Source organism: Cicer arietinum, chromosome 7 (genome assembly GCF_000331145.2).
Source record: "Cicer arietinum cultivar CDC Frontier isolate Library 1 chromosome 7, Cicar.CDCFrontier_v2.0, whole genome shotgun sequence".
NCBI lineage: Eukaryota > Viridiplantae > Streptophyta > Magnoliopsida > Fabales > Fabaceae > Cicer > Cicer arietinum.
Window position 1 is genome coordinate 10450932 of NC_021166.2, and position 17830 is coordinate 10468761.

The window sequence follows — 17830 nt, forward strand, 5'->3', positions numbered from 1 at the left end:
CCCTCCAAACTCTCAAACAAAGCCAGCTAAATTATGTGACTGGCCTCCTTGGTTGTGTTACTGCGATGTGATCCAGCAGTATGGTGATGTTTCCAAGTTTGTTATCTACTTTTGCATGTACTTTATAGTGACTGAATTTTGTAAGGGGTATGTTAGATGTTAGATTGTGTAAGCATATGCAGTCTTTGTTTTTGCATTTTATTCTTTTTAAGGGTAGTCTAACATATGATGCTCCCAGCATGTTGGGCTCCTTTATCATAGAACAATATTTTGAAGGTTCCTGCCTTTGTCTATGTGAACTGGTTGGGAACATCTGTATGGTTATTGAAAGAACTGCTTTAGTTGCTATCTGTTTGGCTTCGATAGCATTGAAGAAATGCATGATTGAATTGTGTTTTTGTTGAAGGTTCCTTATGTTCCTGAAGGACTTGAGGCCATCATTTTCACTGCTGATGGTGATATGAGGCAGGCATTGAATAACTTGCAAGCAACATACAGTGGCTTCCAGTTCGTTAACCAAGCTAATGTTTTTAAGGTTAGAATCCACTATTATTTGCAAATTACATTCATCACTATTTACCATTGGTTTTGTGTAAACCTGTCGTTTGGTTTTAGGTTTGTGACCAGCCGCATCCACTGCATGTGAAGAATATGGTGCGTAATGTGATTGAAGGGAATTTCGATGAGGCCTGTTCGGGGCTCAAGCAATTGTATGACTTGGGATATTCTCCGACAGATATCATCACCACACTTTTTCGTATAATAAAAAATTATGATATGGCAGAGTACTTGAAACTGGAATTCATGAAGGTAAATGAATACCTGGTTGCCAAATTTGTATTTTATATGGTAGCTTTTTTCTCACCCCCAATGCACTCCGGATTGGTTGATCCAAAGGTGTATTTTGACAAAAAAACACATTTGGATTGGCTAATCCGCCGGATGTGTATTTTGGGGGGTTTTTGAGAATACTGGGAAGGGGACAAGAAACCATCTTTATTTTTTTTGTCAAAAGTATAATATTGACACGGGACTTTCTTCAAATTGTAGGAAACTGGATTTGCTCATATGAGGATTTGTGACGGAGTTGGTTCTTATCTTCAGATGTGCGGTCTGTTGGCTAAGCTTTCTCTAGTTCGCGAAACTGCTAAAGCTGCATGAGTAGGTCATAAAGCTGCATGTTATTTTTCACTTTTATAATAGTGAGAATGTTGTACTGATGAAGCAAGTAGATTTTATTATATCCGGATATCCAAATGCTGATTGATACATGAATACTTCAAGTTCTAAAAATGTGTTATGTGTAACTTGGGTCAATATTACTTTTTGAAATGTTTTTTTGTATATAATTTGGTTATGTCGATCTAATTTATAACGTGAATCAAGCATCATTTCCAGAGACACCCACCGGTAAGGAGCAATGTCTGAGGTTGCTTAAATTATGTACGAGCAAGGGCAAATTTAGACCTATACCTATTATACTTGTCCCTAACTCAACATTAAGTATTGACCAGATCATTGTTTAGACCAAATAAATCGATCTGCAGGTCTAATTGTGATTGAGTTTATTTAAGACGAAAGTTGGTTGATTTAAAGGCAAGTCAAAATAAAATTATGAGGCGATCATTCAATTGTGACTAAAAAAAGTCAAAACACAGTCTTAGTTATAATTTACTAAAACTACTACTTAAACTAACAAATATTACCTTAAATATTTTGTTTATAAAAGTCATCACCAGTGTAATAGCACCAAATATTACCTATTGGTTGTGGAGAGAAGTTGTGAAGAGATAAATAGGTAAGAAATTGAGTAGATTTGATGTATTGATTGGTATGAAAGAAAGAGAAGAGAAATTGAGAAGAGAGAAATAGAATAATTTTGTTAAATGATAATAAAGTCTCTTGTCATAATAATTTAATTACCAAGTAAAAATATAAGTTAATTAAATTATTAAATTTATTGTAATTTCATTTTAGTTAATATTTTCATTTTTTATTTGAATGATTCATTTTATTTTATGTAATTATCCTCCCTTAATATAAATACTCACTAAAAGTAAGCATAAACCCCATTTTCTACTTGCATATGCACACAGGAATTTTCTTAAAAAATAAAAGATGAGTAAGGGCAAATTTAGAATAAAATGATAATAACATCTTTCCTCCCTTTTCTTCTCATATGAGCAGAGACTCCAAAAAGTTGTACGACTTATGTTAATTTAATCTCTCTGTCGTATTTGTCTTCATTCTAAAGAGATGAAGTTCTTTAAACTTTATTGTGTTCTTAGATCGGAACAAATTTGATATTTTGCATGTCAAATAGACATAAATGGAACTAATCTTACAGTTGATTTGGCTTGTGTTCACCCCTTGTCTAAATGGTTGAATGTGGTTGTTAGTTTTCATAACAAGAGGTGTAAAGTGTAATGTTTAACACATTGGCTCAAAAAGATTTATGTATGGAGTAAGACTTTCCTCCCATCTATTTTTTATCTTATTAGTCTTTTTAAAAATAGGTCGTATAACTAATTTAAAAAAAGATAATACTAGACTCTCAAATATCAAGTTAAACCTTAAAAATATATGACAAATAACATAGACTTGAGCTTTGATTTTTTTAAAACTATTTATTAAAAGACTATTTGAAAAAAACTAAATAAGTAGCATTGCCTCTAATGAGCCACACTCGCAAATGATATTACCATGACTCATCTGCCATGCAAGGTTAAGCCCAAACAACAAAGCTTTGATCTGAGTTAATAAAAACATTGATCATCCCACTCTACATTTTTACTCACAATAGGCAAACACATTACTGGATTTACGTCTTCCCATAAAAATTTAAAAAATATATTAATTTGTGGCTTCGCCCGGACTCGAACCGGAGACCTTCAGTGTGTTAGACTGACGTGATAACCAACTACACCACGAAACCTTGATGTTGTTTTAACGGATGTTTTCATACTTCTATTTAAAAATATACACATTAACTTCTAAACTCGCTCCACATTCAAGAAAACCTGTGTAAACATACTTATTGGTTTATAGATTATTAAATAAATGGTGATTGCTAATAAATATACTTATTTATTTCGTATACAATGTTTATAATAAATGATAATTATTTTCGTTTTTATTTAGAAGATATTAAAAATATATTAGTTTTAATTAATTAATTAATTATAAATATTTATTTTATATATTTATTACAAAATATGGAGTTTTTTTTTTTATAATTAATGTATTATTACTGTTCTCTTTTATATCCCCGGTATTAGAAATAGTAATTTTAATTAATTATTTATTAACAAATATTAATCATGTACACAACTTTTATAATAAATCATAATTTGTATAATATTATAAAAAAAAATATTAAATTTAAGTAATTAATTAGAGATAAATTTTTGCTCAATGTATGAATTGGACATTTCTTACAATAACATGAACAAATTAGAGTGTGAAAAATTAGTTAGTATATTATATGTTTTTTTCTCTTTTTCTATATAGATGATATCAACAAAATGCTAATTTTAACCTATTCTTTAATGACAAATATTAGTGCCAAATTGGTTGGTTAGTAGATAAAATGTTTTTTCTCCAGTGTTTGAATCAAATAACCAAATTGTATAGTGCCAATTCACAATTCAACCAGCTAACCCGTCCAACTCGGTCCACTTGTTAAAACATGATAAAAGTACATAGTCGGGCAATGCAACAAAGGAACAAAACCTCAAGCTTTAAAAGCTGTGAAGAATATACAATTTTAAGCAATACCTACCTAAAAAAACTAGTAGATATATAGCTATAACAACATGATATGAATTGGAAAGAATCCGCAGTCAAAAATCCTAGAACAACTAAAGTCAATTCATTTCTTAGAAGTATATATAATATAGTTAGGAGATCTAAACATTTTTCAAGTGGTAGTCCATGATGGACCATAGTTCTTAATAGAATTTGCAGCTGACACAAAAGCAACCGGTTAACAAGATAAATGTTACAAGTCTTACACCCTCAAAATAAAGATACTACAATAATAATAATGATAATAATAATACCCTTTTAACAGAAATTAACATTAACATCAGTATCTATACCCCACAGGCATTCCAAGCTTATCCAAACGACCAGAACCTGGATACCCTTTGCTGCTGAAGCTTGTTTGCAATGTAAATGTCTTCTGTGAAGCCAATCTTGCCATGTCATGTCCATTAAGTGAGTACCTATTAGATAAACTAGATTTCTCATATATTGGCCTTTGTTTTGGTGCACTCATAGATCTAACTTTCGCCTTCGACGACTCTGTATACGCCATGTAACTCGGGTAGTCAGCATAACCTTTAGGGTAGCTGTTTCTTGAACCATCACTCTTAGTTGGAGTAAAAGGGCTTCTTTTGTAACCATCATCATTTGAGGTTGCTGATAAAAATTGAGGACTATTGCTTGCAGTGCAAAACGGACTCTCTTCAACTTCGTTGAGTTTTAGTGGATTGTAATAAGATTGAACCTCACATGATAGACTTTGACCAGATTGATGAGATTTTGAGTCTTTTGTTGGGGTTAAACTTTGACTGTAATAATGATCAGTGTCGCTGGTTGAGTAAAAGAGGTTTCTATGTTTTGAGGTGAAGTGTTGTTTTCCAGAATCAATTTCAACAATCCTATCAGCTTTTTCTTCGCTTCGGCTATATGTTCTTATCAGTGATCTTACTCTATTCCATGATTGTTCATCTAAATGAGTCTCTGATATATTTCCACTGATTGGGAGACATGATTTGGAACCATTTCTCTACAATGGTATATATATAATTGCATTCATAAGAAGATATGATAAATTTGATAATGCACTAAATTAAAACTTGTTGGTTAAGAATTAAAGATGGCATTATGAGAAGAAAAAAATACCTTGAGTGCAGGTGAATGCTCATATTTCACGCTCCTAGATCTTACAGGGCTTTCAGATTTTTCTGGTGTAGCTGGACCCTGTAAACGATCATTTGGAAAAACTATATGATCAGATCAAGAACATTAATAATGTTTAGAGTACAGCATCATCATTTTGATTGAAATTTTTAAAAGGAACACAATCATGCATGTAATTTATCGGTAATTGGTCATTAAATAAGATGAGTCTATCTCCACACTTGCAAATTATGATAGTTATTATTATCTCAACTATTAGTATCAATATTTGTATTGGTGCATCTCAATCAGCATTTCAAAAATGACAGTCAGATTTGTCCAATTTAAAGAGAATTAGCAATATACTCATCGCAAAGTATTGGTTACCACATTAAGGTAGACTATAGAATTAAATTATTCAGCAAAAGGAACTTATAACTACACTTACATAGAGGTGGAGTGTAGATGACTTTACATTTGACTGTGAGGTTTGCAGGGTTCGTGCTGCACTAACTCGCGTCTGTGCCCGTAAGAGCGCTTGCATTTTTTTCAGCCACTCTGCTGTCCGTTTCCTCTCAATGTGACCTCTCACTAGTGCCTGGAGCTTCACCAGCCCTCTTAATGCTCGCAGTGCCTTCCTTGCCTATCAATTTCAATATCAATAAATAAATGAGGGCACAATTAACAGCTCAAATCAATAAAGTTAGTTTCAACATATAGTAAGTAGTGAAGTGAAGCAACAACTAGGTGTTCTAGTACAACATTATAATGCATTGTCAAAATACTGAGTTTAGGACCAAATTGTTTCATATCTGTAAGAGCCTATGAAGGATGCACACAGACACCAGTACCAAACACGACAGGGACACCAACCATAATTTAAAATAGTTTAAGTGAAAAAAGGAAAGCAAGGACCAAGGGTTAGTTCTTTTAAGTGAAAAAACAAATACAGTGATTGATTTATAACATTGCAATGATGTCTCATTTAGTTCATCCAAAACTTAATTTAAAAATTTTCAACTAAAAATTTTCCAAAAAAAAAACAAACACAGGCCTTTCCTTCCTTCAACAACTCCCCTGCCAAAATATAAGCTAAGACAAAAATACAACACGAGTTACCCCACAAAATGAGATCTTGAGCAGTATCTGAACAGAATCACAAAAGTATACTACGTCTACATCAAGGACATTATAAATGTAATTATGTTGTACCACCAAATATATATTTTTTATTAGTCTTTGGAAAAATCATATACAACTATGTAACAAACAAAGTCACACACTTCACCTACACCAACATCAAATGAAATGTTCAACAAAAACGTCTCTTCAAAGTTCAAACAAACAAAAAGGCCAGTAAATGTTGAAGTGTGTCCCCACCCCACAAGATAACACGAAAAGGCCAAAGCTAAATGTCATTATTAAAGTAAAATAAGGACAGAGAATTTTGATGGGCCATAGTTGTAGAAGAATATAGAACTCAAACTTTGTCCACCGACTCCCAGACAATATGGCCCCAATTGAAAAAATCAACCCACATTGAATAACACCTACCAACGTTGACGAAAAACAAAATAAAATAAATTACAATACAATACAAGTCCCACATTGATTGGTAAAATATTTGTACCACAATATCACCACCAAAAATACTATTTATTTAGCAATGAGTAGCACTTAAGACGGACCTGATCCGTTATATTGTGAAAATGAAATACAATAATGTCGCTAACACTAAAAATAGAAGGAAAACCATAAATGACACAAGAAACAGCTCAGTTACATAAAGAATAACCTTTTTTTTTAAAAAAATAAAATAAATAAAGGATCAAGAAAAAAAGTAAATAAGCATTTACACTCACACACACCCACACACGTGTATAGAAGTAATGAAAGATGGAATGAAATTAACGATAATGTTAGTTACGAACCAAACAGCCTCGAAAAGCGGCTTGGATCTTAACGGCTGCCCATTGTTCGCGTATCCGGATGATTCCGTTACTGCTGTTGAATCTGACCACGTCGGCAGCAGCTTGAGCCGCGGCTACTGCAGCTTCTGCAGCTGCAGCCGTGGCAGCAGCGACTGTGATGGCTTGTTTGGTGTTGTCTACGTGTTGTTGTTCTCTGTATGATTTGACGAAACTCCAACGGCGTTTCTCCTTGGGTGGCTTCTGAGGTGAGACGTATTGATCATGCTCCGATTTTTTGAGACCGAGAAGGCCACGAAACCACCTTGATGCCTTTCCCATAAGGTAGTTATTCTTCTTCTTCTTCTTCTTGTTTTTTATATGTACAAGGGAAGTTGTTTTGTGTGTTAAAAAATAAATAAAAGTGAGAATCGAAAGAGAGAGAAGTAAGAAGGATGGGTCTTTGAAGTGAGGAAAGAGGAAAAAGTGTTCCCTTTTGGAGTGTCAGGCCAAATCAAGTTTTAAGTTACTTTCTTTCTTTCTAATTATCTGCGCCTTTTAAATGCAATCATCAAATAATATAAACTATTGTTTTATCTATGCCGTACCCTTTTCGATTCTCAAATTTTACTCCTAACTCATTTTCCTCCTAAACAAAAACTACGATTAATCATAACAATTACACTAAATTCACTTTTTATCAAATCTTTAAATATCATTTTTTATTTGACTTTTTAGGGTATGTATATTAAAAAATCAAATCAAGAAAAATTATACTGGAAATTGTGTAGTCAATTCTTTTGAAATTAAACAATATTTATTTTTAACATAATTAAATAATTTTTTTTAGTATGTTTCTCTAAATGTTCTGTAACTATACAAATATTTTTCGTATATTTCTTCTACACATTATAAAAAATATAAAAAATAAAATGTTCAATAAATATTGAAAAGTGTGATGTTTAAATATAATCAATTTTTCTTTTATTTGAAAATTACAAATCTAATCATTTACCGGTAGAATCTTAATTAGGTACACATTAAATTAATTGGTACTTGTATTCATGTTAGGGTCAATGAACAAATTTCGCCATACAAATCAAAATCATTTAGTGTTTATTATATATATATATATATATATATATATATATATATATATATAAATGCACATTATTTAGTTTTTTTAATAGTATTGGAAAAACTTATTATTTTTCAATTTATCCGTGCTTAAATAATTTAGATTTGTGTTTGTAATCATATAAATATTGCTCTGTAGTAAATATGAAACTCTTATTATTTTAAATTGGCAAGTACACTTTAAAATCGTAAAATGTTAATTTTTGTGTAAATTTGTATCGTGTGATAATATGTTGTGTCATGGCAATTAAATATAGTACTTTTTCAAATTCATTACACTTTCTTTTTTATATTATAAAATATGATAAATTTTATCATAATTAACTCAAACAATTGTGAAGTCTCGATTTTGAACTCGAAAGAAGACGTTCAATATCGATATTTGTCAGTCAAAATATGGCGTAAGGACCATGTTGATCACACTTTAATATCATTGCAATTCAAGTTATGTGTTATCATCAAAATCTCTAAAAGCAAAAACTTATAGATAATTATTTTGACTCAATTTACATTTTTAGGGATGAATTTAACAATTCTCAATTTGACTTAATGTTACAATTTTGATAATTAATTTGTTTGTTCACTCTTCTTATTATTTAGTTAAGTAAAAATAGTTTATTTATTTAATATTTTCTATAATTATTGAAATATATAAAATTTATTATTTAAAAAAGAACGATATTTATACTTAAATAGAGAACTCTGATAACTAAATATTAAATTTGATAAAATTGATATTCATATTGAATTTATTGACAATTAATGTTGTTGTTTATCTTTTAGAAGGGAGAATCCATTAATATTTTCATCATATAAATAGTGTAACATAATAGCAGATATATTGGTAATAAATTTATGAATAATTTATATTGGTGTCCTAATTTATTTTTTCAAAATCGTGAATTATTGTATGCCCTCTTTTTTCTTTAATAATTGTAGTTGTTTGAGATTTAGTTTATCCATTTCTTTTTACTGCTTAAAAGATTTATATTTTAGTGGAATACAAGTGATTTGTAAGTATAATTTTACATAAATGTTTGTGAGACATAAAATTTGGCATAATGTATATACAATTTTTAAATTTTATATTATCTTTTTTATTTATTCGATTCAAACATCGAACACTTCGATTATATTTTACACTGTGTTTGAATTTTCCGTGTCTAAATAACAATCATATATTTATAATAGTTAAGCATTAGAGCCATATATTGCTTTTCTTTCATTTTTATATTTGATCTAAGTTTTATACTATGATTGAGGTTGAATATTATTGAACATTAATTTGTAATACCAAAAACAAATAAGGACAATCAAAGTTTGTGTAATTTGCAAAAACATTTACTATTTTCTAAAATTTGTGTTAGGTTTACTCGTTGATAAAAATGTATGAGATTTTTTAAATTAACATTTGTTTATATTTCTTGTGTTTCTTTTTTGTTTCACATAAGTTACGTTAATCGAAAGTAATTATATTTGAGACACCTTTAACACTAAATATAGATACTTCTTTTAATAAAAATTTAACTCGGATTTACTTTATTGTGAGAGTATAACATTTTTCACTACATAAAAAACCTAAAGATCCCACCAAATATCCTCAAAAACTCCTATTTATTCATCCTGGTGTAAATTCATAATCAGTTATTGTGCAATCACCGTTAAATCACTACAACTGTTATAATTAGAGTCATGAGATGAAACACACGTTTTCATCTAATGACGTTGGAGAGTGTGCAGGATAACATAAGTTTTGTCAAGGAAATTAGTATGTGGCTACTATATATTCATTTGGAAGATCATATTAAGTTTTCAATATCTTCTTCAAAAGCCGAATATTGTTCTATAACATCCACGATTTGCAAATTTCAGCGGCTGATTTACACTCTCCAATATCTTCAATCACCTTTTACTCAATTAACCTTCCTTAATGCGACAATCAATTTACCCAACATATTGCAGCAAATTATTTATTTCACGAGAAAACCAAACATATAGAATCAGACTATCATTTAGTTAGTGAATAATTGCAAGATGACTCGTTTTATTTGTTGCATATAACTTCGACACAATATATCGCTGATCTTTTAACCAAACCAAGATCATTTATTTTTTCATAACTTTTTAATCAAATTGTGACTAATTAATATATATTTACTAACTGGAGGGGATATTAGAATATGTTAATGATTTGTTATTAGACGCTTTCTTCTCCCACCTTTTTATTTTTCAAAACATCTAAATATGTATCTGAATTTTCCGAACCAAACGTGTATTTTATTCATTCAAGTTGATGAAACACACCCTAAATTGTCTAGAACAATAACAGGTGAAAAGAGTAAGCCATCTTATTATTATTATTAGTATTGAGCTGTTGTGTTTATTCTAATAGGCCTATTTAGATTGGGTAGTAATAGACCCAATTAGTTAGTTCAGATGTTATTTTATCGGTGGATGTATAAGTTGTATTTTAGTTAATTATCAATTGATGAGATAGAGGAAATTCAGTATTTGACATGTTGCAATATCAAAATAGGGTAGTATATTTATATATGTTATAGATAAAGTTTAGTTTCAGAAAATAATATATTTTTTAAGTGAACTTTTGCTTTTATTTTATTTTATTTATTTTATTTTTATACTAATAGTCTCATATTTTTAAAATTGGATATTTAACATTTGTTTATAATTTTTGGAATTTTATTATTCCCTTTACTTTTTATGTCATATTAATTCGCTGCAGTGCATTCAATGATTAGTTGTATTGGCGTATCATCAAAATTAAAATCAAAATCAAATGATATAGCTATTCAGTCCAATAATTTTATTTTTTTTTTAAAATTAAATTTTATTTGAGATTTGGATTATTTGATTAAAATCAATCGATCTAGATTTTCTATAAATAATTACTATTTAAAAATAAATAAAATATATTCGAGATTTTAGACTATTCACATGATCACATAATTATTAACATACATCGTTACTAATAGAAGTATTTGTAAAATTTTGTTGAATAAAGAATAATAATATGAATATTAAATAATTAAGTAGATACAATTTTATCTAATTTTAAAATATATTTTTCTAATTTTATTCACTTAAGCATTTAAAAAATTGATATTTTTTAATAAAAAAATTTAAATTTTTGAAGAATAAAAAACACAAATTTATACATTCAAATTATGAATAGGTGTATAAATGTCAGCTTAAACAGTCTTCCCTTTATTTAATACGACAAGTTGATTTAGCGAGAAAAATAATTTTGTCCAGATTCTAAAAAAAAAATGTCATCTTGTAGTAGTTTTATAGACCAATGGTTAGAGTAGTGGTGATAGTAGTAGGCCAGTACTAGACACTAGCAGTAGTAAAACACTGAGCCCCTATCCACAGAATATAGACACATAATATTAGATAGTACACTAATCAGTCTTACAATTGTATCATTTAAAAAAAATATATATTATTTTAAATATTTTTTATATTATACTTTAAAATTTTAAAGTATTATTATATTGTTTATACATTGATATGTCTAGACAAAACGTTGTCCTGGAAACCTTACAATTATTTGAGTTAGTTACTCTTTAAGAGTAATTTTTTTCTTTATTATAATATTACATTATTTATTTATTACTTGTGTAAAAAACTTGAAAATACAATCTAAAAACCAAGAGAGTACTTGACTACTGCTTGATCACGTGACTGGCATAATGGGGCCATATAGTTGATGTTTGATGCCGACAAATGACAGAATGAAGAAGAAGAAGAAGAAGCACGCACGTATCACTGTTTTAACCTTCTGATCAAATCTGCCAAAGTATCTTTGCCTCCATTGTCTTACGTTTCTCCCGCTGCTTCATTCCAAAATAACTTTGTTTTGTAAATATAGTAATAGTAAAAAATAAAGTACTATGGAGTGGGTCCATATTTTAGATTAAGAAACGAATGTTAGATTGCCATTTGCCAACGCCAAAATACGGTCTTTCACTCCACACCTTTCTCGCTTTTCCCCAAATTCGTAAAAAAAAATCGGATTTCAATCTTTGAATTTTTCTTCTTTATATATATATATATATATATATTTTTTTTTTAAATACCAAATTACCCCACTTCCACTTTTATATATTAGATTGTTTTATTTTTCGCGTCCAATAGAAGGTCGTTGGCTTAGAGTACGACCAACTGAAGAAGATTTTGAATTGGACCTATTTGGAGGTTGTTCGTCCAGGATGCGACCTCCTACTAGGGTTGATTTTTGTCGTTGCCGTTTTATGTATTATTATATGAATTAAATATATTAATAAATAATTAAATTAATAATAATAATAATAAATAATACATTAATAAATAAATTATTATATTGTTATTATTATTATGATTAAAAATAATTATAATTAAAAAGTAGGGCAATTTATAATTAAACAATTTGATAAAATTAAGTTGATACTTACCAAATTTGCTACTTATCAAATTAGACAATTTGCAATTAATCAATTTGTTACTAAATTGTACAATTGATTAATTTTTTCATTTAATGGTAAAATTGATGATTAATCATAAATTGCTAAAATTAATTTTCTCATTAAATATGATTTGGTAAATTGATTAATTTTCTCATTAATTTACAAATTAATTTAATATCAAAAAAATTGATTCGTGTGATTGGTAAATTCAACATGCATTAGGTTGTTTGTCTTGTCACATTTATTCAACTGCATTAATTTTGATATATATATTTGCCACATTACCAATCACACGAATCAATTTTTTTGATATATTGAGATAAAATCAGGTAATATATTATTTACTAATGTATTGTTAACTTATCTCAAAAGATAAAATCAAATTAAATATATTCATCTTCTAAATGTATTTTAAAAATATCTATATATAAAATGATTAGATTAGGTTCATTTTTTACTTTTATTATTTTTTTCAATAACACGAATCAATTTTTTTATATTAAATTAATTTGTAAATTAATGAGAAAATTAATCAATTTACCAAATTATATTTAATGAGAAAATTAATTTTACCAATTTGTGATATATCGTTAATTTAACCATTAAATGAGAAAATTAAAGAAAAAATTAATCAATTCGATAACAAATTGATTAATCGCAAATTGTCCAATTTGATAAGTAACAAATTTGGTAAGTATCAAATTAATTTTAGTAAATTGATTAATCATAAATTGCCCTATTTTTTAATTATAATCATTTTTAATAATAATAATAATAATAACAACAATGTAATTATTATTTATTATTATTATTATTATTATTTTTATTTATTAATGTATTATTTATTATTATTATTTATTAATTTAATTATTTATTAATATATTTAATTCATATAATAATACATAAAACAGCAAAAAAAAAAAAAAAAAACCTTAATAGGAGGTCGCATCTTGGGTTAGCGACCTCCAAGTAAGTCTAATTCATAATCTTCTTCAGCTAATCGCATCCTAGGCCAGTAATTTTCTATTGGGTTCAAAAAGTAGAACAATCTAATATATAAAATTGAGAGTAAGATATTTTGGTTTAAAAAAAAAAAAAAGGATATATAGAGAAAAAAAAATCCTTCAATCTTCGCCTTTTTGCATTTTTTGTGTGTAATACGAAAATTTATTTTTGGGTTACTTATCTTTATCTGTCTCATAACATAGAGGAAAATAAAGTGACGAAAAGGAAGATCTTAATTTCTTGGATAACTAACTCACCAATTAATGTTTCAACATAACTTTGCATTCATACATCATATACTAGTATCTACGGCTTTTGAAGAAGGAAAATGTTTGATGTATATTCAAAATTTATTTAATACTTCTAAAAAAATAATAAATAATAAATATAATATATTGATGATTTGATAGAAATAGAAAAAAAATTAAGTGTTGAACAAGAATATAAAAACTAAAAGATGTTTAAATATAAGAGTTATTTAAAGAATTCAAAAAATTTATATGAACTTTCAAATAGTTGAATATATAGTTCTTAAAATAATATTTTTATATTTAATTTTTTAATATATAAATTAAAAATCATTTATTTAATATATATTTATTTCAAAGTACCATAAACAATCTAATATTTATCGAGGTCTAACGTATATTAAAAGCAAAGTTTTTAATTTAAAAAATAATAATTTTTAATACTAACAACAATATTTTATTAAACTTTTATTTAAATTATATATTTATTATTTTATGAGATGTAAAATATTTTAATTAAATATACTAATAATATGTCTTCTTATAATTATGAGATTTTTATTTGAATTAAAATATTTTTTTTTTTAAGCCTAAATATACTTAATTATCTTTTTAAAGCCTAACTTTCCTACTGTTGGCGTTGGACAAGCCTTGGCCGATCTTGCAAAGTACTTAATATTATCATTAATTGGTACGCAAATTCTTATTTTCAATGTAAGGACTAAATAGTTAAATACACTACAGCAAATGATCTTATAAAATCAAATTATTTAAATTATATTAAGAATACAATTAAAAAACTAATATAAACTATAGGAATACCTTGGAATCTTAACTTATTCTTTTTAAATTAAATTAAATAAAAATGTTAAAATATATATATTTAATCTATAGTCGGTGTATGAAAAAAATTTACATTGAAAAATGTGAATCTCTTAAATAAAACTCAATTAATTTAAGAGATCTATCTATAGTTGCACACAAAATTGTATTTGCCTTTGTATGTGCGGTATAAGATTCAAACAAAATCATTATGTATCTCACTTGATGAAATGTCATTGAATAAATGACCATAAAAATAATTAAAATACGGTCACACGTGTGTATAATATGACGTGTGTATATAATATATGTTCAATTGTATTCATATGTCGATTATGTGCAAGGTCAAGAATAATTGCGAATCAAAATAAAAGTTGTTCTTATTTAAAGAATTAGATAGACATAACTGATGATATGCCGTGATCAAGAGGTTCACGGTGGTTGGTGAGTGATTGAATGACTTAGAAATTTAATCTAAGTGGTATTCCTATTTATAGAGCTCATGAGTCTTGAGCTCCAAACCTTGGTAACCTCCCACTATTTAATTGTGGGGATGTCTGTTATTTTTCCTTGCACACGTCATTCTCATGGTTTGATCGAGTTAAAGAAACATGTGCTCGGATCTTTGGATAACATTTAGATTATGATCAAAATTACACAGTCTCATATGGTGGCAGATGTCTTTAACTTTTAAGTACAATACCAAAGAAATGTCGTGCTCTTATCCTCATCATGCTGGAGTTGTAGAAGAATGTATTGTTATTAATGTTCCATACAATTTTAAAAGAAAAAAAAATGCAAATTCTCTAATTTCACATTTTAGCTATCAGTTGTGCATGTGAAATAGTGGAAGCCATAAAATTAATTTGTGATGCAAGAGGGCGTGTTTAATTTTAGGGGTGTTTCTTTCATACGACAAGACAATTTGGACAAACCTTTTCCACAATTCATCTATCATTTTAGACTTTTGGTTCAAAGTCAAAGATTCATTTCACATGTAAGACTATCTAATATAGACATATGAACTCGAGACAACATTTTTTTTATATGAAAATGCATTGAACATGCCGCTGACTATTCAAGTGAAATGAAGTTGGTGAAGAGTGGGGATCGACACACACCCTGATGAACATCATATTCAACTCAATCAACCATTCTTCCAAAATGAAAATGGACACATGCCGAGTGAACGTACAAATTTGATTTTGGTAGAAGCAGGAAACACAAAATAAAACAGGTATACAAATCACAAAATAGTATCAAGCAAATTCTAACTCGAATCAGTTGCTAGATTAATACCACACTACAAACTCTAGAGCCATGACTGAAAATGTGACCATGAAAAACGACATACATCATAATAGCACAGGCTTATCAATAGTGGAGCTTATTATCGGTTTCATTCAACTGTTTTATGTTGATAAACTACTGGTATTGGTTATAAGGTATGCTAAAGATATTATGAGCAGCAAGTGCACACTAGGGCTGGACAAATGAGATGGGCCCGCCCAATACCGTCCGGCTCGCAACGGGTGAGTTGAATTGGGTAGGTTGGACCGAGCCTAACGGGTCATACAGATAGAATTGAAGGGTTCAATAGGGTAGACCCGGGCAGGTTCAGATCATGGATTTTGGACCGGCGGTGACCAATCCGCCCGATAACAGTTTATAGTATTTTATTATTAAGTGTTGGATTGGGTTCACCAAGCTCAATTTGATTTGGCCCACTAATAAAATTCAACCTTAATTTCAATCAAAGTCTCACAATCCCACCCACAACCTAATTTCAGTCTCTCATCATCCTCACCATCCTCTCATGAACCCTAGTTCTTCACACCAACAAACCCTAATTCCTTCAAGCCTTAATGACGACCAACGGCGGCCACGCCCACTCCAGGTTATCACTCTATCTCTTATTCCTCAACTCTCTAACTTTTCGTTCTAAACTTTTTAATCTCGTTTTTAAAAACTGTCTTTTTTCGTCTTTGTTGTTTTAAATCTGTTAGTTTCGTCTTTGCTAGTTTCATTTTTGTTGTTCTAAACATTTTCCTCTTTGTTAGCATTTTCAATCTTGTGTTTAAAAATAGCATTATTCATCTCTGTTTTTTTAAACATGTTGATCTTTTTCTAATATATTTTGCATTGTGTTAGGGTTTTTATTTCTTTTTATTATGATTAGGTTTTGATTTAACTATTGTTTCTGTTTTTGGATTTTCTAGAGTTTGATTTTTTTTTTTTTGCATGTTGTTTTATATATTAGAATTTTGATTTAGTTTTTATTTTTGTATGATTAGGGTTATGTTTTCAACATTTTTTTTTCCATCTTTGTTATAAATCTTTTTATTCAGTTTGATGGTTTAGTTTTGTTGTTAAAAAATTTATATTTATTTACTTTTTTTATCTAATGACTTTTTATATGTAATGGTGATTTTTATTGTATTGACGATTTTTATAATTTATTGACTTCTTCTCAATTGTATGTATCCTTATTTTTCATTACTGCAGATCATGTATGTTTTATTTTTATTTTATTCTTCATTTATTTTATTGTTTTATTAGCTTTTGGTTCACTATTAGTTATGATGTTGTTGTGTTTTTCTCTATATTGAAGAATAAAATTTGAGTTTTTTTTTTTTATTTGTTGGGTTTCTTAGAAAACATTAATGAAATATGGTCCAAGAATGTCAGGGGAGCATCGTGAGAGTTGAAAATCTTTGGTCACTGTTCTTTGCTTTATGCTGGCTTCAATGATGTTGCAGTTGATCAAATGTGGTCTAAGAATGATATTTTTTTATTTGGTCCCACATCATTATTTATACAACTTTCATTCTTTATTGAAACAATTATTTGCATCATCATGTGATTGATTTTCTGTTTTTGCATAGCAACTTATGATTATTTTACATTCTGTCAAAACGTTTGAACACCCCTATGAATCATCATCAAACAAGAATGTTCTTGTATTATTGGAGTTTGGTTGAAATTTTCTATAGCTAATTAAATATTGTTATTATGTTGTAATCTGTCTCGCCTTAACATGCAGTTTGTCCTGTTCTAAACTCTGTTATTTGTCATACTAATTATTTGTCCTTGTTTGTTTTTGTTCTTATGAATATGTTAGGTGAGTTGGTTGTGGTTTGTTTTATTACTGTTAAGGCAAAGAATCGGCTGTGTCCAATTTTCCACATTAATCCTTAACTTTCTGTTATGTTCTTAATGTTAATGTCTTCAATCTTCATCATGATAACAAATTTTTTAAGTATACTATTTTGTTTTACATGTTGTTGAGTGGTTCCTTTCTTCCTTCTTCTTCCTCGGACTCGAGTTGGAGGAGTCTTCA

General features: G+C 28.5%; 2 protein-coding genes and 1 non-coding gene across 4 annotated transcripts in view; 1 reads left to right on the forward strand and 2 right to left on the reverse strand.

The window, feature by feature from the left end:
* LOC101510692 (replication factor C subunit 2) overlaps positions 1–1317 on the forward strand; it is a 3313-nt gene extending 1996 nt beyond the window's left edge. Inside the window, exons 5-7 of the mRNA XM_004515749.4 lie at positions 407–535; positions 616–810; positions 1051–1317. Of these exons, the coding sequence (XP_004515806.1) occupies positions 407–535; positions 616–810; positions 1051–1161 (435 nt within the window). The 3' untranslated portion in view covers positions 1162–1317. The remainder of the gene's footprint in view (positions 1–406; positions 536–615; positions 811–1050) is intronic.
* A 1544-nt stretch (positions 1318–2861) lies between these two features.
* Positions 2862–2935, reverse strand: TRNAV-AAC (transfer RNA valine (anticodon AAC)). Its single transcript has one exon. It is a non-coding gene; the product is annotated as a tRNA-Val (tRNA).
* Positions 2936–3849: 914 nt separating this feature from the next.
* Positions 3850–7427, reverse strand: LOC101510364 (protein IQ-DOMAIN 22). 2 transcript variants are annotated; one of them, XM_012711935.3, is made up of 4 exons: positions 6837–7427; positions 5381–5548; positions 4909–4986; positions 3850–4792 (listed from the first exon to the last, which is right to left on the reverse strand). In XM_012711935.3, the coding sequence occupies exons 1-4, from the start codon at positions 7152–7154 to the stop codon at positions 4088–4090; spliced, it is 1269 nt and encodes a 422-aa protein (XP_012567389.1). In that variant the 5' UTR covers positions 7155–7427; the 3' UTR covers positions 3850–4087. The 2 variants fall into 2 exon arrangements, with proteins under 2 accessions (XP_012567389.1, XP_004515805.1); XM_004515748.4 differs by having other exon boundaries at positions 5354–5548; positions 6837–7417.
* Positions 7428–17830: the final 10403 nt, after the last annotated feature.